The 27,440-nt window shown below is 38.0% G+C and overlaps 1 protein-coding gene across 2 annotated transcripts in view; it reads left to right on the top strand.

The window, feature by feature from the left end:
- CTPS2 (CTP synthase 2) overlaps positions 1 to 25,014 on the top strand; it is a 57,019-nt gene extending 32,005 nt beyond the window's left edge. For both annotated transcript variants that reach the window (XM_021532338.3, XM_077781618.1), the window contains exons 14-19: positions 9,275 to 9,371; positions 11,163 to 11,218; positions 11,951 to 12,047; positions 13,410 to 13,554; positions 21,650 to 21,760; positions 23,385 to 25,014. In XM_021532338.3, the coding sequence (XP_021388013.1) occupies positions 9,275 to 9,371; positions 11,163 to 11,218; positions 11,951 to 12,047; positions 13,410 to 13,554; positions 21,650 to 21,719 (465 nt within the window). In that variant the 3' untranslated portion in view covers positions 21,720 to 21,760; positions 23,385 to 25,014. The remainder of the gene's footprint in view (positions 1 to 9,274; positions 9,372 to 11,162; positions 11,219 to 11,950; positions 12,048 to 13,409; positions 13,555 to 21,649; positions 21,761 to 23,384) is intronic.
- Positions 25,015 to 27,440: the final 2,426 nt, after the last annotated feature.

The following is a 27,440-nucleotide window of genomic DNA, read 5'->3' as shown; positions in this document are numbered from 1 at the left end:
TAAAATTTTCTTCATAAAAAAACATTTTTCTAAGTAGAAATGCTTGCTAGATTATCAAAAAAGCTTTGCCCTTTCCAGTACTTACAAAAGGAATTATGTATAACTAATTGTAAATCAAATAGGGAAATTTATGCTGTGTACAAAACAATGAAGTACATGTAGATGAGTGTCTGACAGTGTTTGATTTAATAAGCAAAGTATCACTGGGAAACTTTGCCTTTGTGAGGTTGGCTGTGTTAGGTGCCTTTGTGTGCCACTGTGGTGATGCAGCCTGGAACTTTGGCTATGTGGCAATGTCCTTTGGTTGCTCAGTAAACATTTGTAGCATTTGAGTTGATCACTTGAGTTAATCTGTACCTGGCCACCCACACGTTTCACAGAGGAAATACTCTGCTGGGTGTGTTTGCCTGATGTCATGCTAGTTAAATGCCTGCTTGATCTGCACTAATATAAAGTCGATTCTATAAATGTTACTTTCTTAGAAACAATATTGGTAATTTTTTTCCTATAGGCTTTCACCATCTTGTTGCTAAATAAGAAGTGATGTGAAGATCAATTTCTCTTCCCCTCTGACCTTTTTGCTAGTGGTTCTCCATATGCATACACACATCCTCTCTGCCTCTCTCTTCTTTCTTCCTCACAGGTAGCTCTTCCTTTTGGTTTGTATTTCAAAAGCGTGTACTATGTCCATCCCTAAAAATGAATATGAAGATTTGCAATTCTGCTTTTATGATCTGTTAGCAAGCAAGAAGTGCACAGGCATGCCTGTAGTGTCATGTTAACTCTGGACCTTGTTACATGAATCCAGGCATCCCAGAGGTGCTCGCTGGGGCCCTTTTGGGAGAGGAAGTGATTAGTGTTTGATGTACGTGGTGTGGGTGCAGCTGGTCAAGCCACTTGTCCTTTTGAATGGTGTCTGAACCTGACCCCCTGATTATACCTTATAAACACAGTTAAGGAAAGCAAATTCCAAAGAATTCTTGTAGTTTCATATTAAAGGGGATAGAGTTAACGTGCTGGGGGAGATGATCACAAGAAGTACAGAATTAAATTATGATCTGAACACTGATGTTTATTAGGTTTTTGGAGGAAGTAGGACAGACAAAATGAGATGGGAGGGATCCTGCTCAGAAAGAAGGCATCATGGTTTCTACTTGAAATTTAAAAAAAAAGTATTGTAGGTCATAAGTGTTTCATCAGAATAGTCTTCCAGACAAGATGGTCTTTGGCCAACTGAAGTTCTTCTGAAGTGGAAGCAGGAAGCTATTAAATGTAATGTAGAGCATGTGTCTCAAAGCATCCCTGAAATGCCTGGCAGAGGTAATCAAGGTAATTAATCTCTGCTCTGATATTAATATACAACATTCCTTTTGGTTTTCTGAAGCTGAAAAGATGTTTACTGTTGTTGGATAGACAGTAATGGAAATACCAAAGTACTTACAAGATAATCTGTTTAAAGTTGTGTTGTAATTATCTCCCTATGCTATCTTTTTTTCTAATATATTTTACAGTAGGGAACTGTAGGATTTAGAAAATCCTATAATTACAAGTCAGTACCTTGATGAGCACTATATGATATCCAGCTCTTGCTTTAGTTTTTCCAGAATGAGAAAAGAAACATTATGATGTAGGTATGGGAGGGAGGATAAGGACTCATGGAAGTAATGTGCTGTTGAATTCATGGAGGAAAGAAAATCCCATTGCTTGTTGCTGGAGAGCTTTCCAGAAGAATAAATGTCAATACGGTATGCCTAACAAGATACCCAGCATTCCTGTTCTCTGTAATTTAGGAAAAGTTATAGACATGAAAGACCAGATATATCAAAGTATGTTTATTATTCTGGGCATGCAATGGAAGACAAGAGTAGTATTTAAAATTAGAGTGATTGAGCCAGAGGCTTTCTGCCTAGATATTCCCTGTTTAATATGTCTGTTCTGATCTTAATCCATAAGATTAACATTACTAGAATGTCTCAAATTAGTAAGTTAAGTGGGAGTGCCACTAAGAAATTAAGTGGTCAGCTTCAGTTCTAGAGGGCCTTTCATTTTGTATGCTTTGTTGTGGGGTGTAGGTAGTAGAGGTGAGGGAACTGGCATGACATTTAAACAGGAGTTAAATCATACCAGAAGCTTTCAAAGAGGAAGAGAGAAGGAAGACATTACAAAAATGCATGTAAAATATTACAAGATATCTGCATGGTAGATATGAATCAGTTTAAACAGTAAAGGTGATCCTGCATACCTTCCAACACCAGTTACTTTAGCTTGCACGGTGTTCTTCCTGGTTGTGATCCTCTGTGAGATGCCTGTTTCAAAATGCAAAATGTAAATGAAGAAGGGAATGGGGTGAAAGGTAGGAAGAAACATGGTTATACTGTTAATTAGTATGAGAGCTTCATTATCTATATCTAGTTTTATTTCTAAAAAGTTACAGCTTAGATGTAAAAGAACAGTTGAAAGAGAATAGACTTGTGCATGAGAACAAATTGCTTCAATTAAAGGTTATAGTGGTGACATGAGCTGGCTGCTTTCTTTGGTTTTCCAGAGTGGACTCAGCTGAGCTGCTTGTTGAAGGAGTCAGATTGGCACAAGATTTTTGGCACTGGGTATAGATCAAGATTTACTTTCACAATTGTCTGCAGTTGCCTTTAGTGGGACTTTTTTCCAAAGACATACAGCTTGCATAATGCCTTGTAGTGGTTTAACATGCTTGCTCAGCGGTGTCTTTAACACATTTCAGGATATTTTCTCACTACATTGCTTTTCTTTGGGATCTTGAATTGTACCATGGGGGTTTTGTTCTTTGAAGAGTTAAAAATCAGCATTTTTATTCTGAGTAAGTGCATTATTCTTCCTTCTATTCAGCTGATTTTCATAGAATGTTCATCTATCAGAGATACCAATTTAGCTCAACTAGTAGAAAATTCTTTTTTTGTGTGGAAATATCAGATTTTAAATTCTGGTGTCTGTTTTGAAAGGTGATCAATCAGCCATTAAAGTGATGGTTAGCCACTGATCTTTGGGCATAATATGAAGCATAATACCCTAATTAGAAGGAGTGATACTGGGCTGCTTCCTACATATCTGTAGCAGAGAATCCTTTCTTTCTGTTTCATTTGTTTGCTCCAAATTTAAGTTAAGGAATTTTCTTGTGTCAGTATCAACCAGTGTGAATGTATATTTTTGTCCTTCAGTTTAAAACCACAATTTTATGATATATTAATAAGATTCAACTAAACCTAGTTGGTGATATCATTGTAGCTGCTATAAGTTGTTTAAGCTTTGGTCAAATGTGTGTTGTCAGATAATGTAAAAATGAGTGAGCAGGGTGAATCAAAAGAGAATAAAGTAACTTCTCTTAAAACAGAAGCAAAGCCACAAAAAATACAGATGTTCAGGTTTGTGTTCTTAAAACTGACATGAATTTCACGCTCCAGATAGCATTTGCACTTCTTTCTTCTGTGAGTAGAGGTCTTACTTGAAAATTTTTTGTCTCTTTTTCCACTTTTCAAATAAGGGACTTGTATTTTTTTTTTTCTTCTATTCAAATAGCTATCCTTTTGATAGGATGCTTTTCCATATTCAGGAAATAAAATAAATACTCCACAGGTGTCTTTCAGCTGATCTTTCAGGGATTTCTTCTCAGCTCTACATTTAGCTGGGAAGTTTTACACTACAACTGGAAAAAGAATTAAAATGGGTCAATCTGTTGTTTTCCACTTGCTGCCCATTCACTTCCTTTCCAAAAGAAATGCCTCAGTTCCTGTGTCCCTGGTTATCAAGTACCAAATCATCACTGAGCAAATTTGGAAGGTGGACAGAACATCAAAATGGGTGGTGATGCCATTCTGTGTGAAGGATCAGTGGTAGGAATCCAGGCAGTCTCTCTTATAAGTCTGATGGTTGTCTGATTACTTTAGGGAAATGGGATGAAAAACAGTTGCTAGCTTTCCTCAAGTTCCCTGTGAGAACTGGTTTTTATGGCAGATGAACAGAATTTCTTCAAGAAGTACTAGGGGAGTATAGGTTATGGCACTGAGCATTGCCTGAAAGGTTGTATCAGTAATACTCAGTGAAGGTCTGGAGTAGTGTCCACTTGAAATAATCAGTTCTCCTACTCCCTTTCCTTGAAGTAAACAATTTTCCTTCTGTCTTGCTTGCAGAAGGCAGAGATAACTGATAATGGAATGGTTAAAACTAACACAGGTCTGTTAATGAGTGAGAAACAACTGGAATGGATGCTTGCTCAGGCATGATAACTCGGGGAAGAGCAAGTACAGAATACTAGACAATTTTGAGGGTAAAACATCTGTTGTGCTTTGTCTCTACCAGGGACAATCTCATGTTTCCATGGCTGCTTTGCGTAGTTTAGGTAATGAGGCTTGTCTGTAGCCCATTCTTCCATGGCAGTTGTGTGCAGGATATAATTCTCTGAGTCAGAGACCACCCAAGCACACTACTGTTCAAACAGCCCAGGCTGTGTTTGATTACTCCTGTCTCACCATTGTGGGTGGGGTGTTTGGTGAAGACAGCAGCAGGCTCTATCTCACACTCTAGGTTCACCCCTGTCTTTAGGATGCTCAGAGACACAGACTTGCTTCATGCCTTCCTCTTTCTGATATACCTGATATAGATTTAAGGGCATTTAGTAGGTGCAGAATTATACCTACTAGGAATTGAAGCTGGAAAAGTCCTCTTCAAAGGCAGTGACAGAGTTCTGTTTTTTTTAAAAATGTATATGATACAATGAAGGATTTCACCTAGCTATAGATTTGCTGATCTTTCTGAAATTAAATAAGTATTTAGTCATTAGTTAAGATGTGAGATGGACCAGTCTGAAGTCTGAGAGCACTCCTGCACATCCTTTTTAGCTATTCAAGTCTGTGGCAAATCCTGCCCTTGGTGGCATGGTGTGACTGACACTCCAGTGTATATCTATAGCCAGCACTATCTGATCCTGTGCCTTTCACTAATGCTAACAGTCTGAAACTTTCTGCTTAATTAAGTCTTTAAGCCAGCTCTGGGACATGTGTTTGGAATAACTTGAATGAGTTCTCAAAATGCTGTTAAGCAATATCTTTATGGGCTTTGCATATCAACATCTCCATTAACTTCCTCAGTTCATTGCACTCTGCTTATGAGTGAGTAAGCACTGTTTGAAAAGTAGCCACACCCTTTATGAATTCTAGAGAAAATGTTACAAAACATTCTGTAGCAGAATTTCTGCTTAGACAGAATCCTTAGAGAGCTTTTAGCCTGTAATAAATAAATGCTTCATGGCAGTTACTTAATTCTAAAATAGGAAACAACAAATCTGTGGAGAGGACGATGACCCAAACTGGAAAACAGTTGACAGTAGTATTCTATGGGGTTTTAAGAGTTTTAAGAAATTTAAACAGGTACTTGTTGGAATGTTTGGATATGTGCTGTAGTTTATTGAAGAGAAGATTTTTCAAGCTGGTTACTTGTATCAGTATGTAATTGCATGAATCAGCTATTGATAATTTCTGCTTTGATTTTACACATGATGGTGGACATCCTTTTAAAAACAACATTACTTCAGTTAGAGTAATGGAGCACCGAATAGTCTGAAATCTGCAAGTGGTTTTGTTGTCAGTTAATTCAGTCCTAGAGCATTGAGTGCTTCATATGGGTGGGAGTGATGTGGTTTGCTTGGAACTGGGACATCTCTGGGGAAAAGGCAGCAAGGGAGCTAGGTGTAATATTTGCACATTCTTTCAGTAACTGAAAATGTAACCCTCATTTTTAATGAACAGGGGAAGTCTGTCATTTTGGTTTTCTTGCCAAGTTGGAAGCTCCCAGTGTCCCTGGTATTGTTGCAGTTGTCAACTTTTTCTTTAAAATATTTGTACTAAGTTTGTTTCTAAAACAGAATAGATGTTAGTATAAACATCCCATTGTAGGTGTCTGGGGGTTTTTTTTATGATTGATTGATTTGATCAAATCTAGCAACTACTGACTAATCCAGCAGAAAAATGATGGAAGGGCCAATAAAAGAATGAGTTCCTTAAGTTTGGGTTGAGTCCTGGTCAGTTTGTGCTGCTAGATTTTTTTTCATAGCTGTGTTCAGCAGGGATTAGTATTCATCAGTACCTGTCACTGCATTCCCTGTTCCTGTCAGCTTTCCCTCTACACAATCTCATGTGTGCTGTGTTCAGAGCCTCTTCTCAGTGCTCAGGTAATCTCCAGGGCCATGGCATCTCCTGATGCTTTGATCAGCACTTACACGTGTAGTAATTTATTTCAGCTTTGATAAATCTTATGCTCACCAGTCGAGGGCAGAGTAAAAAGACAAAACCACCTAGACCCCAAAGTTGTAAAAGCATGCTTCCAAAGCTGCTGAGCTATCAGTTGTTCAAGTCATGCTCATCTCCCTCCTCAACTCCTCAAAAACCAAGCCTGCAAATAAAACCCAGCCAGACACCCCCTACTCCCTCCTCCTCTCCTGCCAAGGTAACCAGAGTAGATTAATTTCTCAAAATGGCATTGCAGAACATGAGGCAAAACAAAGATAAAATGTAATGGTCTTGGCACGATTGCTAAAATGGTAAGTGTGGGGCTTTTAAAGCCTTGGCTGCTCTGTGTTGAGTGTCAGGGCTTGAAAGGTTTTCTCATTAGCTTTTTTATGTTTTCTATCAACAGTGAAATAATCCAGGCAGTAGATATCTGAAAGAATATTTCTGTTCATGGATAGTTGAAGTCACTATTCATTAGTAATATGAATTAATACTGATCAGACTGCTTTATATCTAGAATGTGCTTTGTGTTGTGTTACAGTGATTCATTCTTAATTTCATGTTTGCTGTCTGGTATAATACATATAAAATCTCTATAAAATCCCTGTAGTGTTGGCAGTTTTCAGAGATTTGGGTAAGAAAGACCTAATTGATGTCTTATATATTCTTGCATCCACCCTATTGATACTTTTTTGTTGCTTGTGGTGCCTGTTCTGTGCTATTCTCTGCCCTTCAAAGAGCTAATGCATAGGAAGAGCTGATTTATTCTGTGCCAGGAAACATAAGCTCTTTGAAGAATCTATTCAGTCGCACAGGTGTTCAAAATGACCACTATTTGAAAGCTCTTCTTTTTCTGATCAAATAAATTCCGTATAATATGGCAAAATATTCGATTAATATGGCATTGCTTTTCTGATTTTCATCACTTCAGTTGGGCTGTAGGGCAGCAGTGCCACTTTAGTTTCAAAAGCTCCTTGCACAGATGTTGCAGAGAAAGTCAAGTAATACATAAACAAGTAATACTGAGGGCTGTTCTGTTGTAGTTGCTGGAGTTCATCTGGGCCACAGGGCCAAATCAGTTCCAAGGTATCAATTCATAAATAGCTCTTTTTCTGACCTGACAACAAAAGTTAATGTATGAAACCTTATCCATTTCTTACTAATGTGACAGTATTGGGAGAGATGGAGAGCTCAAAACACACAGACACAGTGTTGAAACTCACCTGAACCTTCCCTGTGAGACCATTTCTCCAGCCAAATTTTTGTAGGGTCTGGCAGTGCCATGTGGGGCTCTGACCCAGATGATGACCGAAGCCTTGAGTAGAGCAGATGCTCTACTTCTGAGACCCTCCTCTTTTTCTGTGACCACTGCTTCAGGAAAAAAAGTGAAATTAAATGAAAGGAAATAAAATAAATTCAGTAAATGTCATGCTTTTAAAATAATAAGGATTCGGTGAATGGGTTTTCTTTTATTTTTTGTATTTGTCGAGGAGGCCTTAGCTCAATGTCTTGCACAGTCCTCACTTTTGTGATTTGAGAGGTAATTGAAGAATCCATAATATCCCATTGGTTTGATCACAACTCCTGCTCATGACATTTTATAATGAATATATTGCTTATAAATAACATTTTGAAGTTATAAGGTTGTACAGAGATAATTACACAGCTGAAATGCATTGGCATAAGGCCAAAGGTTAAGCACTTTCCACCATCCCTCCTAAATTGAATAACTTCACTTTATGAAGTGTATCATCAGAAATTGTTTTCATTACTCTCAGAGGGCAAATTAAGGTTAATATAAATCCATTTGAGATTACCCATATGTGTGAATATTTGTATTTTTAGAACTTTTCTTTGTCAATTACATTTCTCACTGACTGTGTTTATGTGAATACAAGTACATAGGTCAAGACTTCAGCTCATGTTTCTACAATTTCAAACTATTTTATCTCTCTTAGACAGATTTCTCTAAACTGAATTGTGAGACCTGCAAGGTTTTACAAACTAAGCAAAACTAAGTACACTTATTCCACTAAGTTGTGATTTCTCACATGGCCTGAATCCCAGTATCCTGATTTCACTTGACCCACATAGAAGCCATTTGACCCATCTGCTTCAGTCCTCAAACACAGTATTTGTATATCCTTGTATTTACATTTTATGTTAAATAGCATATTCTTAGTACAAGGCAACCCAGTATTTTGTTAATTCTTCAGCAATCTGAGAAAACCTTTACTAGAGTTGAAGGGGGAGGAATGTTTTTCTATTTTCTGTGGTAAATTAGTTATGTGTATAATCTGAAATAGCACACACACACACTGGAGTCACCTCTTCCCATACTCTGCTTTTACAACATTATCCTCTCTCTACAAGTGTCCTCTTTTCCCTCTGCTGCTGCATGCCCTTCCCCTCTTCCTGCTTCCCAAGAAAGAGGTTGGTTGTCTTCCCACTTGATACCACAGCTGTTTCTGCCTCTTAGCATAAGAAGAAGCAATATAAGAAATACGTGACTATTTACCCTAGTTATTTACCCATATTTAATAAGTATAATCTTTCAGCCTCTGTGAGGTTCAGGGACTTTGTTTTGGTGTCTTTATCACTTGGTGGACATTTTTGGTCTATGAATTTGAATATTTAAAAATCTGTGTACTGTCTTAGTACAAAGAATAGCTTTGGGCAGAGTTATCCTATTTGGAACATTTTGGTATATTTTTTTAAAAGAAAGGTGTTTTTTCCACCCCAAAAAATTAAAATAAGAAATTAGTAAGTTGCTTTTGTTAATCTTAACATTAAATGAAAACATTTCTCACGAACTAGTTAACACTGTCAGTCTATTACAATGCAGTAGTGAAGAACCAAACATTAGAAAAACAAAAGAGAAATAATGATTGAGAATGGTTGGAGGTAAAATATGTAAAGTTGCCACTTAAAAATCTATGCAACTTGCTGGGCTAGGCTTGTTTGTTTTAGGATTTTTTTATTTGTTGAATGAAACAGTGAGCAACTTTTCTCTACAGGTTATTGACATGCCAGAACACAATCCTGGAGATATGGGAGGAACAATGAGACTGGGGAAGAGGAGGACTGTTTTTAAAACTGAAAATTCTGTTTTAAGTAAGTTATTTTTCTGCTCTTATGACTTTGCATATTGGAAAGGAGTTTTGTAACATGGAAAATCAAAAGTGCTATAATCTTAAGCAAACAGGTGGCAGCTTCCCTGAGATCATTCATTCTGATCCTGTTATTTAAATTTAGTGAGAATTGGAGTGAAAAAAAGAAATGAGAGGCCTCTGTAACTTGCAGTGAAACTGTCATTGGGCGTCCAATGTTTTTTTAAAAACAATGAGTAAAATGTTGAGAAAACTGAAATCCTTTTCATGGCAGTTTAATTAATTATGTTCTTGGGAAGGTCAGAGTGATTTCTTCCTATTTTCTAGCCTGGCCTCAGAAGCAGCCTTGTTTTGGGAAAGCAAAGTATCTGCTAGAGAAAAGGAAAATTATTTGTTGTAACTGGATGCTTCAGATAACAAAATAAAAGCAACCAGAATATAGAAAAAAATATTTAATTTGATCTCTGCGTACTTTAAAATTGAAGTAATAGTTGTCTTCTATTAATCAGCCCATCATACAGTAGTAATATAGATGATGCTGAAAAATTGTAAAAAGTAGTTTCTTGTCCATTGACTAAATATGTATTTATTTCTTATATTGCCCCGCCCTTGATATCGATCTGAGTTATTCCCTGTTTGGCTATGTTAAACTTAAGGAATGTATCTTTCTGAGTATTTAAAAATCTACTTCAGCAGGAGACCATACTGTAATACCATATACACATTTAATAAAAAAATCTGCAATTCTAGAGATGCCCATACTAGTGATCTAACTAGCCTGGGTAATACTTTGCCTATGTCTGATATAGATATGTATGTCACAATGTACAAGTTGTTGTGTGACCTAACACCTCTTGAAAAAGTTAATAAAAATTAACATGTGTTGTAAATCTTGACCAGTATTAAGAGTTGGTTAGATCTGTTTAGGTCTTTGGAAATAATAATAAAAAGCTATCATAGTTTAATCAGGAAATCTGATTTCTTTTTCTTATGCTTTATAACTTGGATGGGAATAATAGTTTTGAAAAGGTGGTCCCTTAAAATTAAAAAATGCACCATTTTTGTAAAATGGCAGTACTACTATTCTACAATTTTTGAAGATGTTCTTTGCAGTTTAATTAATGTACCAACCCCCTAGCAAGACAGTAATTCTCATGACCGTAGCGTAAATTGAGAGCAAAGTTTGGGCCATGATTATAAGTAAGAGATATGATTAAAATCTGGTTTACTGCATATCTCAGATTTGCTCCTTGTTGCTGTGAAATGTGGAGTGTTCGAGATGACGCAAAGAAGACTGCCAGAGTCATTTGGGTAATGAGATCAGGAAAACAGAGAAAAGCAATATTCTCTGTTCTTTGGAGGTACTATGCCAGGTGCCATGCATAACCTATTAAAATGGAACAGATGCTCCTAAAAGGCTTCCTTCCCTGCATCTTTTGTGTGCAAGTGTTGTAAAACCCTGAAGAGATTTTACATTGCTGGTTCACTCTGAATTTTTTTTTTTTTAAGCTTTACAATTTAAATGAGCTAAAGTGTGTTTAGATTCTGGTTTGCCTAAGCTATTTCTAGTCAAGGAATGTTGAATATGAATCCTGAATAAACTCAGGGAACAGTGAATTAAAAGAAACTAGTCATCACTCAGGAAGAACAGAAAAACACAGTGAGATGAATAATGTCTTGTTGTGTTTAACAAGTGTTAAATGTGACTTCTTTGAGGTTTAAATTACAAGGAATAATTATAGCAACTATTAAAACAACACATGGGCTTTTAATTTCTCTTTTGTTGTATATTCAGGGAAGCTTTATGGTGATGAAATGTTTGTAGAGGAGCGACACAGGCATCGATATGAGGTAAGCACTGTCCTTTGTATGGGTCCACTCCTCTGTTTGCAAACATCTGGGATAAGGTGCCTGAATACTTTCAGAATACTGACTCAGAATACTGACATTCAAGTAGACACACACGAGGTGGACTTCCTGGAGTTTCTCTGAGGTAGTTCCATCAGTGTCTCTAAAGGGCCTTGAACTATGAGATATGTGCATGCTGTAACTGATTCAGACAATATTAACCTTCCTTAAAAGGGAGGAGAATGTGATGGTGGCAAACCTGCTCACATTTGGATGTTAAAATATCCAAACTGAGTGGTTAAAACATTATCAAGGAAATGAGACAGCTCACTGCAGAGCTCCTCAGTTTGAAGGAAGAGCTGCATCACAGCTTTTGTCATAACCACTGAAATTCTGTGTTCAAAGGGATGGTCAGTGGACATCTAGTGGGACATTTAAAAAGGAGGAATTCAGGCTGCTTGGATTCAGAAGAGCAGCAAGCAGAAGGGACTCTGGATTTAATTTTTGAGTATTGCATAGTAACTTTTAAAATTACTGATTCAGCTCTATGTAATAAACATGTCCACTTTTACAAATTTATGCCAGAGTTGTTAAAACAAGAAATCACAAGTTCCCAGCCCTTACCCAATTCTCTTAATTCTTGTATGCATGTAAAAATCATTACAATCAACTGCTTCTGTTTGTTAAATCCAAAAATAAATAGAACTACCACTGTTACTGCTTTCAATGTTTCAGGTGAACCCAGAATTGACTCATTGCTTTGAAGAGAAAGGTTTGAAATTTGTTGGCCATGATACAGAAGGGAACAGGATGGAAATTATTGAACTGGAGAGTGAGTGTCTTACTTGTTTGTGATATTGCATCTGCTAAAACTGTATGAACTATAGGTCATTGAACAACATGTAGACACAATATTCAGCTGTCTTATCAGCCAAGATAATTTTGGGGGATACTGCTAACTCCACTTATGTATTACAATGGGTGAAAATTCAGAGTAGGTTAGGAAAAGTCTTACACTTTTCAAGAACTGTGCATGTATTTGATTATGTGGGACAAATGTGCTCCTTTTCCAAAAGGCCCTAAATCTAGCTCAGGGCAATTTGTCTGTGTAGAATCATCGAGTGATTTGGGAGGTCATGTAGTCCATCCTTTTGCTTCAGCACAGGGCTACCTTCAAATGTAGGTCAGGTTCTCCAGAGTGGCATCAGTCAAGTTTTCAGTACCTCCAAGTATGCTGTTGCTTGGACTTCAAAGCATTCACCACTTTTCTTTGAATCCAGAAGTCTGGCCATTTTTCTAACACACTTTGTGGCCTAGCTGTAGTCCACAGCTTCCAACTTAAGGGGTAGGAAACCATATGAAAAGCTTTGCTAAAGTCAGAATTAAGGAAAGCCAGTGCTCTTCTTGCATCCAAAGACAGATTCTTCTCAGGGTTGTTGTGCCAGTCTTGCTGACCTTCATGTTCGGAAGGTTAGGAATATTCTGTGGTTCCTTGGGTCCTTCTTTTTGTCTTGAAGAAGGGCATGGTGACTGCCTTTTTCCAGTCATCAGAGATCTCTGGCCTTATACAGATTTTATCTATATGCCAGTTTCACAGTGACATTACCCTGCATGACCCTCAAATATTCTTGGTCAGGTCCCAGCATGTGTTTCATTTTTCCCAGTTCATGTTTCATTTATGAAATGTGTATACATCCAGTATATGACATTACTAGAGTGTATTACCTAGGGAATCTGTGAAATTTTCATCCTTGCAGCAGAGACCTTCAAATCTTGGCTAGACAAAGCCTGTCAGCAAACTTATTTAACTTTAGAGTTTTTCCCTGCTTTGAGCATATTGTTCTGAATAGGCATACATAAATAGGTACTGGAAACCAAAATACTATGAAAATAACATGATAAATGTAAACTTTGTGTGTGCCACTCTCCCCCCACCCTTACATGTTGGTAGAGGTGTATTATTCAGTTTTTATGCATCAGAGGATGATTTTTCCTTAGTTTACTAACCTTCTGCTCTGTTGTTTGTCAGTTGCTTTTTGTGGAAAGAAGTTTTCTGCTGCTTCACCCTTAATTTGACATGTGCTGCTCTGGCTTCTAGACACTAGTCTGAAATTTTCAATAACGGTTTTTCCTAAAAGTTTTTCTACTATCTTCTTCCTACATTGTGTAATTTTCTTTGATGTCTACCTTGCAGATCACCCATATTTTGTGGGAGTTCAGTTCCACCCAGAATTTTCCTCAAGACCTATGAAACCTTCACCTCCATACCTTGGACTGTTGCTAGCAGCAACTGGGACACTGAATGCATACCTGCAGCGTGGCTGTAAATTGTCTCCAAGGTAATCTTTCTTTGTTGCTTGCCTGTAGTTTGACAGTCACATTTTCAGAGGGACTATCCCATCCTTCAGTTCAGAAGCCCAGAAGAGGAAAAGGAGTTCTTCATGTATTGATTTATTTGTGATTGTGTGGGCCTGTCATATACCTGGGTGTAAAATAACCTGTAAGCAGGAAGCACAGTTACTCACTTCTTCCTTCTCAGAACTATTAGGGCTTAAGCCAGAGCCCCACATTACAATCAGAAAAAAAGTTAAAAAACATTAATAAATTCAAATTAAGATAGCAGCCTCCTGTGTTAACTTCCATTGACAATAGCTTCATAGGGAAAGAGATTTGCTAGAGGATCAAGCAATGAAGTGAAATTCCTACCTAGTTGTACTTGAATGATGATAACAACAACAACAAACACTGATTTTTACTTTGCAGTAGCTAAATAATAAATACTATCTTTCAGAGACAGACCTGAAATAAAACAGTTGGGATACCTTTAGACTTACAGAAGGATTTGGATCTAGGTCAGAACTGGATGGTCCAGCCAAAACTATGCTTGGTCTTTTGGACACAGAGGCTTTGGTTTATTGAAGGTACCAATGTTTTTTTAGCCAGGGTTAACTAATTCTTGTCTATTTCATTGATATTAATAACAGTAGAAATTTCAATATAATAGCAATAATAAAGAAATCGGAGAGAAGCCTTGGGCACAGTAAAAAAAAATTTTAAAAAATCATAAAATTACTTAATAATAACATTGAACAGATCCAACTCTGGCATGTTGGCTTTTCCTCTCAACAAGACACCAAACTTATTAATTCTGAAGGTTGGGCTTTTTTTTTTTTTTCCCCTGAGTCTTGTATTCTGTTAAAATAAGGTCTGTTTGTTACGAGAGAAATAGAAATTTTATTCAAGTTTGAGTAGTAATGGAAAACAGCCAAGCCAGACCAGACCAATCTGTTTTGGTTCCCTACTCCTTCATGGGTATCAGTTTTTATTCACTCTGCCCAGTTGTGCAGTGACATACATACAAAGAGAATGAATTTCTGATCTGCAAACCACAGCTTGATTGAAACACTCCTGTTACCTTAGCCTGTTATTGTTCGAAGCAGTCACAACATTAGCTGCCTTTTAAAAGGTGTGCTGGTGCAATACACAGATCAAATGTTTGTGGTGCTTGGCAAGGCAGAGTCTTCTAGCACAGTGATCTTCAGCCTTACTCTCTTGGTGGGCACTCTGACTCACACTTTATCTCACTTAATAGGCCCCATAACCTTATTTATTTCTCTGAGATAAAGAAAAATTACTGTTTTTAATGAGTGCTCTGTATGCATCCTGCTAATTCACATCCCTTAGCATTATAACAAGTATTCTATCTAACCCTGACCTAAAGCTTCAGCCATTGCTGAATTTGCCCCCCTTGGATTTACTTGAATTAATCATTCAAAATGTATAGCCAACTCTTCTTCTTCATATTCATAGAATAAACTCCTACCAAATCTCAAACGTTTAGCAAAGACAAAAATCCACACTCCGAAACTTAATCTATAAAATTGCAGATTTTGCTGTTTACTTAGTTTCACAGCAATCAAGCAATACCCTGTGTCTTGAGAAGGATCACTGGAATAGGAAGGTATTCTGAGGCTAAAAGAGGAAGATTTTATACAGAAGAATGTTCAGGAGAGAATTGCAGTGTTAGTTACAGCACACACACTCATATTGACATACCCACCTGCTGGGTGGAAAGCTTTCCAGTGTAAACCTTTAAACCCCAGAATGCTGGTGATTTCATTGAGTTGTGAAGCTAAGGCATGTCCAAGCAAGGCTGAAAGAAATCTGAGGAGAGGATTTTTCTGCACACCTCATCCAGCACCACCCACATGAGTTTTAGTCATGCTGTGGACTAGAGCAAAGTAAGCTGTGAGAGAATTTCTGGAGACCAGCAAGCTGAACAGATTACCTATGCAAGGCTACCATAAACACTAAAAAGAGAGTGAATGATGAAGTCCTGAGACAAAAGGAAATATGTATTTCAGCATGAGAGTTTAACAGGAAACTATTACTGCAGGACATTTAATAGCCCCATAATTAGGGTGTAATTTTAGAATATTTGACACCTGGATAGAAGCCCTAGCTCATAAGCAAAGCTACTAATAACTTCAAGCATGCATTACAACTTCTGGGAGAGTGCCCTAAATAAATGAAAGTGAGTAAGCTGTCTCTTAAATTTTTGTGAGGCCTAGTCCTAGACATAGGCTCACATAGGCATGAGCATACCTGGATTGAGACTGGAATGCATCCTCTGGGAGGAATTTAATTCCTAGAAACATCAGTGTATACACCAAGAGACAGTCAAAAACTGACCAAAGGATCAGAGTAACTCAGTGATTAATTGTTCCTTATTTACCCGAAGTACTAATTGGGCACCAAGTTGCCTTTGTGGTTTCAGCTTCTTGTGCTTTATGGCATGAGTGCCCAACCATCAAAGCCTTACACTTCATTTCCTTGTGAATGGTTTTAGATCATGGCCTTTTCCAAACCTTTCCATGGAAATCCTGAAGTCACCATTTCATACAGAAGTGAGAAATGTGATGGGAGGCTGCCAGTTTACATTTTCAAGGACAAAGAAAACCAAAGCTACATGAGACTCAAAGTGTACAATACCCACAAATATACTGCTTTAAAAGAGAAAACAAAGGATTTTAATAGGAAACAAGTGGATGAAGAGGGGAACTTCACATGTAATGTTCTTGGCTTTTACCGAGACTTACGTAGTTTAATTTGAAAACTTTAATAAAAACTTACTTGTCTTTGGGAACAGCATAATATGGGTTGCAAAGCCACTGGTGTACAATAAAGCCATGTTGCTTGTTTTGGTTTGGTTTGGTTTTTTCCCTTATCCAGTTTAGCATCAGCAGGCTTTATTTCTTATTTGTCTACAACCAGCACCTTTATTAGTGGCCTGCAAGAGTAAGCCTGAGTGCATTAATTATATTTGCAAATAATGTCTTTTGAATAAGAGCTGAAAGCGCTTTCAGAACAAAGAAGTAACAAAAAATATGTAGAGAATTTAGTAATCTCTGCTGAATATAATGACATCTTTGGAGGAAGAAGATAAGAAGTTAAAGATAAATAATTTAAACACAAATATCCAGTATAAGGGAGGAAATGTAGAAAATGAGAGGTGTTCCTAAGTGAGCAAGCATAGGCAACCCTGACTACTGCCAAGAAAAAAAACCTTTGCAAAGCATTAGTGAATGTGCTAATGTGAAGCACCAATCCAATACCATCTAGTCACAGAGTACTCTTTGGAGTTCTGAGAAAAAATTTAATGAAAAATGACATATGAGCTGTGTTCAGAGACAAGGAGCAAAAGAGGCCAGAGAAGAGAAAGAATGGTGCATTAAATAAAACACCAAAAAACTCAGGAAATTTGCCCATATGGTGCTTACTGCATTAGCATGGTCCAGCTATCTCTCAGATCAGCTGTGGAGGAAAGCACCTATGAATAGAACAGCAAACAGCCTGTGTGACACATTCTGGTGCCTGATGTCCCCTGTACGTTATCCCCAGTCTAGGACACATTTGGCACAGCATCATGCTTCTGCCATTGGACAAATCCAGACATGTGATTTGATGGAAATTTGATTTGAAGATTGTCAGGAGAGCAACAAGAGAGGGGCTGCTCCATGAAAGGTGGCACTCCAGGAGCCAGGGGTGGGAGCTGTCCTGGTGGGGATGGTGTCCTCAGTACCACACAGAAGGCAAGTGCTCTGGCTCCAGTGACCTTCCAGTGGTGCAGGTCCCAGCTGGGGATGGTTGGGACAGCAAAGGCCCTGTTACCCTCAGAGCTCTTACAGAAAACTACAGAAAAGTTTTAAAGGAGATCCTTTCTAAACCATACTGGCACTTAGTAGTGGCTAGTTATGTCAGTTAACTTTGTCATTGAAATGTTAGATGTTTACAGTAAAAACCCTTCTGAGCTAGTGACCTCAAAACTTTTTCTGCAGTTGTTAAGTGAAAGTGCACTTTTAGGAACCAAGTAGCTCATTATAACTGTTTTGTGGGTCAGTTATGCATTACACACTGCCAGAGCCTATTTCTCTCCAGTGATTGTAGGGAGCTGCTGGTACCTGTACCAGATGAAGATATTATCTTAGGTCCAGTCATGTGAGGGCAGGCAGTTCACAGGTCAGAAATGGGGAGTTTTGGGTTTGTGCTGAGGGATTCCCAAATGAAATGATATTTTATGGAATCATAGGGTTGTATCATGATGACCATAATTTTAAATGAGAGATAAAATTTTTATGACCACAAATTATATCTATGATTTTTATGACTATGTAATGATCATAAAAATATGTACCAAGAATAAGGGTGACTGCAATTCTAACCATTGCACAATCAAATATGCATTTATTAAAAATAATGTTTTGATGACATAATAATTTTAACAATTCCGCTTTTTTGGGGGGAAATAAATTATAATAATTTGCAGATGACCTTTTGCTGAGTCCTCAGAAGTTAAACAACTTAAAAAACTGCAGCCTGTACTAAATTTATCTGTACTTCATCTATCTTTAATTTGCACTGAGGAAGAAGTGCACTTAGCTTGGCTCCTTACAGGGCATAGCATTACTGTAGTAATTGTTTTAATACCTTATGTTTCTGGAAAAGGAGTTTTTTGTCAATTGTACATTAAAAATGAATGAAAAAAAAGATTCCCTGATACTGCCAAATACTTTATTTCTAAAGAATATTGATTTGGATTTTCCAAGTGAAAAACAGAAAGTTCACTAAGTACTTCTACAGAAGCCAAGTGACCAATATTCTTCATCATAATGACTACAATGACTAACTAGATCCAGTGACACTGCATTGAGTTTTGTTATGGTTTTTTCCTTGGCCGCCAGTTTATACTTGAGGTCCCACAAAAACAAACAAACAAACAAACAAAAACCTGTTGGGGTTAGGTCTTAGAATTGCTGGCCTCAGATATGCTCAGTAGCTCCTTTTTGTTGGAGTCTACTGTTGTAAGAATTGTTACAAATAAGATGAAGTGGGTGTCAGGCTCCTGCACAAGAGAATTACTAATTAATTTGAACACAAACTAAGAAAAAACCTGCTGAAGAAAATGTAAGCATATTTTTTCAGTGGCTGGCTCAGTGTGAAAAATAATTTCATTAAGGAAATGTGGGCTTTTTTGATTTCTTATCATCACCACTTTCACAGACAGATTTAAGTGAGGTTACTTAATATTACCAGCTGTGAGCACGAAGCATCCATTTGGGTTTTGTGTTTAGTATCTATGTACAACTTATTGTAATTTGGAACAAAGTACACATTTATTCCAAAGTAAAAAGATAGCTTGCTTCTGGTTAATGCCACCTACAGTTTTCCTTCAGATTACACATGATACTAATATGTTTGACATCAGAGTAAATCTTAGAAACCTGACACCAGTGCTGCTTTGAAGCTGTTACACACAGGTGTAGATATGCCAAGTTTCACGAGTCCCTGTTTACTTTCAAGAAGTCCACTGGCAGCCTAACTCTTGAAGTTCAGGTTTCCTTGGGACCCAAGTAGTTATTTTTAAGATGATGCCACAGGTTCTGGTAGACAAATCAAGCAGCTGAAACTGAGACTGACAACCACCTGAGTCTGGAGCCCAAGGGCTGATCCATACCTGGGTATTTCTCCCTGTGGCCTGCTTGTGAGACATAAAACTGACTTACACTCCATAGAGCAGCCCTAAAGTAGGGGAGACTGCGGTGCTACTGCAGAAGTCAAGAATGTGATGATGACAGCCCTTCTCTGGGATTTGGTGTCAAATCTTGTACTGAAATTGGGCAGCATGGGAACAGGAACAAAATTGTCATTAGCTGAGTTAAATGTTTTAGCCTCTGCACTAGTGGCCAAATGAGCCTCAGCTTCAGCAAACTGCAGACAGGCTTAAGAAGTTTGGGTGGTAAGTCAGTGAAATCACAGAAGCATCCAGGCTGTCTGACTACTTCTGTGAGCAAATCCCTCTAAAGCCTGTGTCACTGAGTGGGGGAGGACCTATGAGGAGAGTGCTGGGTGGGGATCAGCATCTGACTGCCTCCAAGGGATGAAGCTGGGCAGTTGTCAACTCACCCCATTGGTTGGTGAGCACTTCTACTTAAGCATCTGACTCCCATACTGTGTTGTTTACAGAACTCTGGCATGTTTTTGGGCTGGGATTGCCACTGGACAGCAGAGCTAATTAAAAAAAATAAGTTCTCTGAAGACTTTGGACTTAAATCATGCTGTCATAAGATTATGCAGTTCTCTACAGTTTCACTCTCTGTTCTGTGGACAGTATTTGCTATTTTGCTGTGATGTGAAAATGCAAAACTGTTTTAATAATACTGAATTTTTGTTCCATGTTTCCATGGGTACTTTCAGAAAAAAGTAAGTACAACGTTGGTGATGTTGTGTTTGTCTGTGTGCATCTGGCATGCTTGATCATACTGTTAACAACACTTTCCTCACTTGAACTGTAATTGATCACCAGTTGATGAAATGATCAAATGGAACATTTCACACTAGCCTGATATGACACACCCTTTATAAGAAGCACATCAGCAGTGTGTGTGTCATGCAGAAGAGGGCAGAATGCTTAATGTTAGAACAGACAGAATATCCATACTGTTTTACACAAATTTGGTACAGTGATTCACTGTAACTGTGGGAAACTTTCCTAGCAGAGGTAGGAAATGGTGCCATTCCTCCCGTCCCATAATGTTTGGTTTTTTTACTTATTCTTTCTTCGGTTGTCCTTTTCCCTCGAAGAAGAGAGGGTGAAATTCAGGCTACAAAGCAGCAGAGTAGCTGAGTGCAGTTGGTTCAGTGTTCCACAGGGCAGTCTCATCAAAGACCTCCAGCTGCAGGGCTGCATGGCTCCCTGGAGCAGCACCCAGCAGGCAAACACTGATAAGGCTCTGTCTGGGTGGGCCATGTGCTTGATGTCTCAGTAGGAGATCATGCCCAGAGATGGGGAACACGACATGAGAGGGGTCCTGCTGTCTGGAGGATGAAGGGGTGTGTGGTGAAGGGGAGATGTGACAAGACAGCTGCTCAGTCAGTGCCTGCATAGAGCTGGCAGCCAAGGCTGTCATCATGCTCCCAACAAATGAGGTCTGAGGTCCCCACTGTGCTGTGCTGAATATGGCCTGTGCTCTGAAGGGTCACAGGACTGACCAGAATTACTGCTGCTCAAATTTACTTACCCGTTCCCTGGATTGCCTTTGCTGGCTTCTCATCTGGGGAAATTAAAATATCTGGAAAACAGACTGTAGAAGTGAAGTGTAGTAGGGAAGGGTTGAGACTGGAGGCTCTTCTGAAGCACACTTAAATTTAAGATAATCTTGGAGACCCAATAGACATCAATCACACTGACTGAAAATGTGGTTTGTGGGCACTTCTTTCTCTCAGTCACTGTGGTGATTCCTGTTCACTGTTTCCTTGTTCTTACCACTCATAAAACAATCACTTGCATGGCAGTTGGGTCTCTGAAAACCAGTCTGCGTCTCTCAGGACGCAACAAAAGGGGATAAAACCTCTAGAAAAACTGTCAGGATATTGCTTAGTGCAATGAAGATTATTTGTGTTCTAACTAAAAGAGCAAGAACTGTAATTTAGACGTAGACTTGTGATCTAATAAAGTTGTCTTAACTTTTTTTTTTTGTGTGTGTGTGTGTTAAAACAATGATCTTCTTTACCATAAGGGAGAAATTCCTTTTATTTTAGTTCTGAATACCTGTTATTATCTATCTTGTTAACCATGATCATAGACATGCAGCACCAGCAAAATGCAGAATGAATGTACAGGAGTCAAGCAAAAAGAAATCAAACATACTATATATCAGGTAGAGCATTATTTCACATCAGGTCTTAAACTCCAAACTTCAGCCCATTCCTTTAGAGGAAGGTTTCTAAAAGACCATGTTTTTTAGCTTGAGCCTAAAGAAGTTTTCTGGAAATGGCTTGCATTTGAGGAAATTGTTGATCATATGCATCATGGGTTGGAGGGCTTGAAAAAAATACTTGGTTTAGATCTTTCTGAATTCTTATTGATTCCAACAGTGACAGCTACAGTGACCTAAGTGATGACAGCTCTCCAGAAAAAGAGTTTCCTTATTCTGACACAAGCTGAAATGATTATATGAGAGCACAGAAATGGATGATGCTATTGAGGTAAACTGAAATGTTTTGATAGTGCTTTATGACACTGATTTATTCTAGATTTAAAACAGGAGATAAAGTTAACTTAATTTTTGCATTTGTTTCAAGTCCCCTCTGAGATCTTATGTCTTCTTTCTTGTCTGTAGCATTTAATTGTTTTCCTCTTCTGCTGCTTAACTCTGAAATTGAGATGTTAAAGTCTGATAAGTATTTTGGGTACTTAAAGTCTTTTATGTAGGATGCTGTACAAAATCAAGTCGTTAGTGTTTGAAGATAGATTAAAAATAATTCTTTAAATTATACTTTATTTTTTTGTGTCTTCAGTTTACAATTTGGAATAACTTCAACTACATTGTGTAGACATTACTTTTTATTTTGCCTTAATATTCATCTGTAATTGCATCTGATGCATTGATATGATGAAGACATCCCAACATAAATACTTGTATTTGATCTGAAGAATGGTAGAGATACAAACAGGTTTTATAAAATTATAGCTTTGTTTGCCATAGGCTTTGCCAGAGTGATGTTGGATTGATTGTTTATTCAGCTGTAAACATGGTAGTAATAGATTTCCTTTTAGTTTGGAAGTTGTATTTCCTGTCAGACACCTGATCTCTGCAGGATCTGGGCTTGAAATTTGGTCCTACTTTATTTTTCCTATGCAGATTCATCAGAGCTGGGGCTGGCATGACACTCTCATTCAGCTTCTTGATATTTCTAAGCACTTCTGTAAGGAGGACACAACTTTCCCCTCTGATTATGTCTCACATGGTGTTGACACTAAGCAGCTGTGCCAAGCAGACAATTAAGGCTACATGAAACCAGCATTTCTGCCTGATGGTCTCCTGATCCAAATAATGGCATGAGATCCTAGAAATTGGAGTTCAGTCCTTAGATGCATGGGTTTCTTCTGTGATTTTCAATTGAATTGTTTTTTGCTCTCCTGTACTACATGTTAAAGATAATGATCCATCCCCAAATCATGAGAGCAAAGAACAGAATGTTAAGAGATTTAATGACCTGGTACATGTACATACAGTACTGATGCCTTAAAATAACCAAAAAGTAGACAAGATGTTCCTTTTCACTCTTACCTGGATCCTTTCCACCTCCAAGCATCACAATGGTTCTGTTTCTTAAGACCAACACAAGGGAGAAGCCCTTGCTTTCCACAGTAGAATTTATGAATGGTAGTTCTCTGTTTACTGTTGCAGCGTGACTTGTTCAGTGCTTGGACAAATGCACTTTTGACATGCTTTTAAGTGGTTATCAGTAGCCAAGCTGATTTAGTTTGAACATGTCACAAGTGGATAACAATTGTTATTCAACAGAATTACTCTGGAAAAGATTAAATAACTAAATCCAGATATCAAAGAATGAGAAAAGCATTGGCTTTATTTTATCTCATGTTTAATTCTACCTGTTAATCAGAGTTGGATACGCCTGTAGATTATATTTGGCTTTGTGGTTTCACTTTGGATAAAATACATCTATTACATAGGACTATTTTGAAATGAGTCAACAAATTTGAGTGAAAATTACATAAGCATGAAATAAACTGAGTTTAAGATTAAATATTTTTAATAATTGATATTTTTACATTTATTCTTCTTTCCCTCTTTTTGTGTTACAGAAACTTGGGAACATGACAATATTGAATAGAAGAAAGTAGAAGAGTAAGCTGCTTGCAGTTCTCATACTGTTTCTTCTCTACTATGTTCAATAATTCTCATTAGAGATGACAGTTTTACTGTTCTGTAGCAAAAATTGTTCTGTGTAAATGCTGTTTCAAAAGTTACCAAACAATTCTGCACCTTAGCTGTTAGTCATTATTATCCTGTCATATATTTCAGAGTGATCTCAGGTGAATATGTATCAGTTCACTAGTTCACAGCTTTCTTGATTTGAAGGAAGATTTGACTGGTTTCAGTTTGCCTTGGAACAGGAAGAAAAATGCATTAATTCTTGGGAATGAAGCGGGGGACGCACTAAAGCATTTAAGAGAAAATTGTCTTTCTCTTGAGCAGTAGAAAAGCATTTCAGGTTTTTTTCCTATTAAGCTTGTATATATATTTTTTATTACTTTTTTGCTGTTCAATATGTACAAATGAAAAATGGTTGCTGTATCTCAACTGTATGTGATTATAGTAATTAATGTTGGATACAAGTTTTTTCACTTTGCTTTTACAAGCAATTTGATTTCACATAAATTCATTTGCTGTATTTCTCCTGGAAGACTGATAATGCTGAACATAATTCTAACCTACAAAATTACAGAAGTGATATTAGAAGGTGGTTTCATATTTGTATTTTGTAAGAGAGAAAGTAAACACGGTCATATATTAAACTCCAGTTTTAACACTTTTGTGAAAGTTGTAGGAAAACCAGTCATAAACCTGGGGTGTTATCTGGGCTCCAGCTGTGCCACACTCAGTTAGTTGCAGTAAATAAGTGTGAAGCAAATTAAGTAAGGTTCACCCTTGTCTTCCTGCATCCTATGATCACTCCATCATCATGGCACTTACTCCTGAATAGAATGGAATTAATGTTTTAATTTAGAAATCACAAGTTGTTCCACTGCATCACAACACAGTCAAAGCCAGGACTGGAGCTTGAACCACGGAGACAGAAGAGGAAGGTGAGAGGTGCTGCTCTGGGTGTAGGGCAGCATTAAGGTGTAAGTGGTGTAAGGATCCTGTTAGCAGTGGGGCATCACCAAACCTGTCACAGAAGGTGAACCTGAGCTATGTAACTGAGGGGCTCCAGATGCTTGGGGCACACTTTCTTATAAAGAAAAATTCTGAATTTTGAGAGTTGGGTTTCATTTTGGTTTTGGGTAAAATGTCTTCTTTAATTCATCAAAAGTCAATATCCACACCAAAATAAGAAGCACCATGTTCCATATTACAACTTTGTAAAACAGCAAGTTTGAGAGCTGTGCATTGCTCTAGAAAGTCTCAGGTTACACAGCAAATTTTTCTTTTCACTAAAAGAAGCTTTAATGGTAATGAAACATAAAATGTATTTTTATGGCCACACTTTCCTAAAGTAGTTTGTGAATATGTGCCTTAGAAACACTGACAGCAGAATTGGTGCCACTGAATGTCTTCCCAATGAGAGACACTGGCCACTGCTTTGTGAAAACTGAAGAATTTCCTAAGATTGTCTGTAACGTGCAAATGTATTTTCAAAACATTTTCAATAAATTGTGTTATTTGGAAGTGTTTGGGTACCTGCTAAAGAATCCTGGTACCAATTGTGAACTGTGGTGTTAAAGAAAGAATTCATCATTTACATGAAGCTGCACTTGTTTGTAAAGAAGGGGAGCAGCATTCAAGTTTGGATGGGACTGCAGGGTAGGTATTGCACTTGACTGATTCTGTGGACAGAGCTGTATCTTACTGAGTGTCTCCAGTCTGGTATTGCATCTCAGCAGCGTGGGTTCCTGTTTCACTGTCAGCTTTACAGGGGAGCTCCTTTAGCACCTGCCTAACGTGCTTAACATGTACTACCCCGAAGATGAGGTTGCTTCCCCTTATTTGACTGCTTGGAGACATAACGTTCATGTGCTAGTGTGTCACGTCTGCAGAGCTTGGATCTAAGGAAGAGGATTTGCTTGACCAAACAGACTATTCCTCATCAGGCAGTTCTCGTGGGAGGGAGGGCCAGATGCTGCATTAGGTTGCAGTTTTTCTGAAGCCATATTAATATCAGAGTGTGACTGTTGATTCAGAGTAGTACCAAAAAGGCTTACTGTGACCTGAGATTCATGGGACTGGCATACTTCTCCGGAAATCCTGCAGAGGCATCTCAGCCCTGGCTTTCCAGGAAGACACTGGAAGTGTTGAGCAATACCTTAAAAGCAGAGGTTGAGTTCTCTGCAAGAACCTGTGTAAGCAGGAATTGCAGCCCAAAGCTAAAGGAAGTTTTCAGGAAAAAAAAAGACAGATTGTCAACAATTGTAAGGGCAGGCTCTTCCTGCCCAAAAATCATGTGGAGGATGATAAAGGAGAGTCAAGTATAAGAGCAACAAATGACTTCCCAACCTGGGCTAACCTCCTCAGGAGAGCTGTGTTACAGCTGCCACTGCACACAACTTTGCTGTCTGCATATGTGAGGTGACCAAAATCTGCTGAGAAAGGCAGTGAGATGGAGCAAGGGGCAATCAGAAAAACATTGCCCTTGGGAGAACATGTGGCCTCTTCCAGCATGCTGCAGAAACTCACTGAGCTTGACAGGGAAGTAAACAAATTATATTGTTGTTTCTGTACCTAGGAGTGAATAATACCTCATCCTTGCACACAAGTAGAAGGAGTCTTTTCACCTGAGAGATCTGCATGGGAGTTGTGGTGTATTTCTGTGCCTCAGTATTTTATCCCATACTGTGCTTAGTTTTTCCCTGATAGCAAAGTGAATTGGTAGCTGTTAGCTCTGAGATAACTTCCAGACAACCTCTTTCTCTTATCACTTCACCCTGTCCTCACTGTTGGCATGGTTGGTACTTTGTTCAGGGATTTCTGACATTTTCTCAGGTGGCAGCCTGAGAATTTGATGACATTGAACTTAGTATCTCAGATATTTCTCCCTTTATTTGGCACTATCTAGATGTTTCAGGTATTCAGTTGTGTCTGAATTGGTAACTGGCATGTGCTAACAAGGTGAAATGAATTGAGAGCTCATCTAAAATAATCACATGAAAAGAGTCTGCATATGTTCTACTATGCAGCAGGCTCATATTTGTAGGGCTCCCCTAAAATGGCTCAGAATATTTACATCTATTAGATGTCCAAAGAAAATGTCTATGTTGCCTCAGTTGGAAATTCCTTCTGAATAGCAATTCCAGAAATGCTGATTTTTCCAGTCTCTGGTTGATTGTCTTGATTTTAGCTGTAAATATTAACTTTTTTTTTTTAATGTGAATTAACTTTTCATGGAACATAGAAGTGGACCAGTTCTATTGTTCTTTATTCATATAAAAGTAAGTAATCTTGAGTACTGTCTGGTTTCTTGCTCTCTAAAATACCTCATGGATTGCAGGATTTAACATCCTGCTGTGACCTAGCTGACCTACTGCTGGAATAAAGTCTATTAAAATGTCTTTCATCTTGTAAAAATTGTGTACTTTAATCTTTAGACTTTGATGATTTGTTTGTATATGGAATATTTTCCCTGCTTGTAACATCCTAATTCATTTGAAGAAATTGGTTGCCTTATTGGACTCTTGGTAACATGCTCTCACAAATTTGGATCAGAGCCTAGAAAACCAGTTTTTCCTGAAGTGTGGACGACGTGTGTTTCAGGAATGCTCCTGGAATTGTAAGGCTATCTTTTATACATCTATGGACCCTCAGTTAATAATTTAAGAAATTTAAAAGTTGGGAGATGCTACTGAAGCTCACAGTAGCATGTTTTGGATAACTTAAGGACCAAGCCAAGTCTTGGATTAAAGCATAATCCAAGACTCCATATATTTAAATGAATAGTTAGGATAGTCTGCTCTGAGTTTCTGCATAACATATCCTCATCCAATAGCAGCTTCAATAATCCCTCATTTCACAGAGTCAATCTGAGCAATAAAAATATGCTTGTACTACCTTTGGAACATGATCCTCATTGCCTAAGAATAGATTTGCAGTTTGGAGAAATAGTGCAGATTTGGAGCAAACCTTCTTACTACACGTGATTGATT

Source organism: Lonchura striata, chromosome 2 (assembly GCF_046129695.1).
Source record: "Lonchura striata isolate bLonStr1 chromosome 2, bLonStr1.mat, whole genome shotgun sequence".
Taxonomy (NCBI): Eukaryota; Metazoa; Chordata; class Aves; order Passeriformes; family Estrildidae; genus Lonchura; species Lonchura striata.
This window is presented reverse-complemented; position numbering and strand designations above follow the sequence as displayed.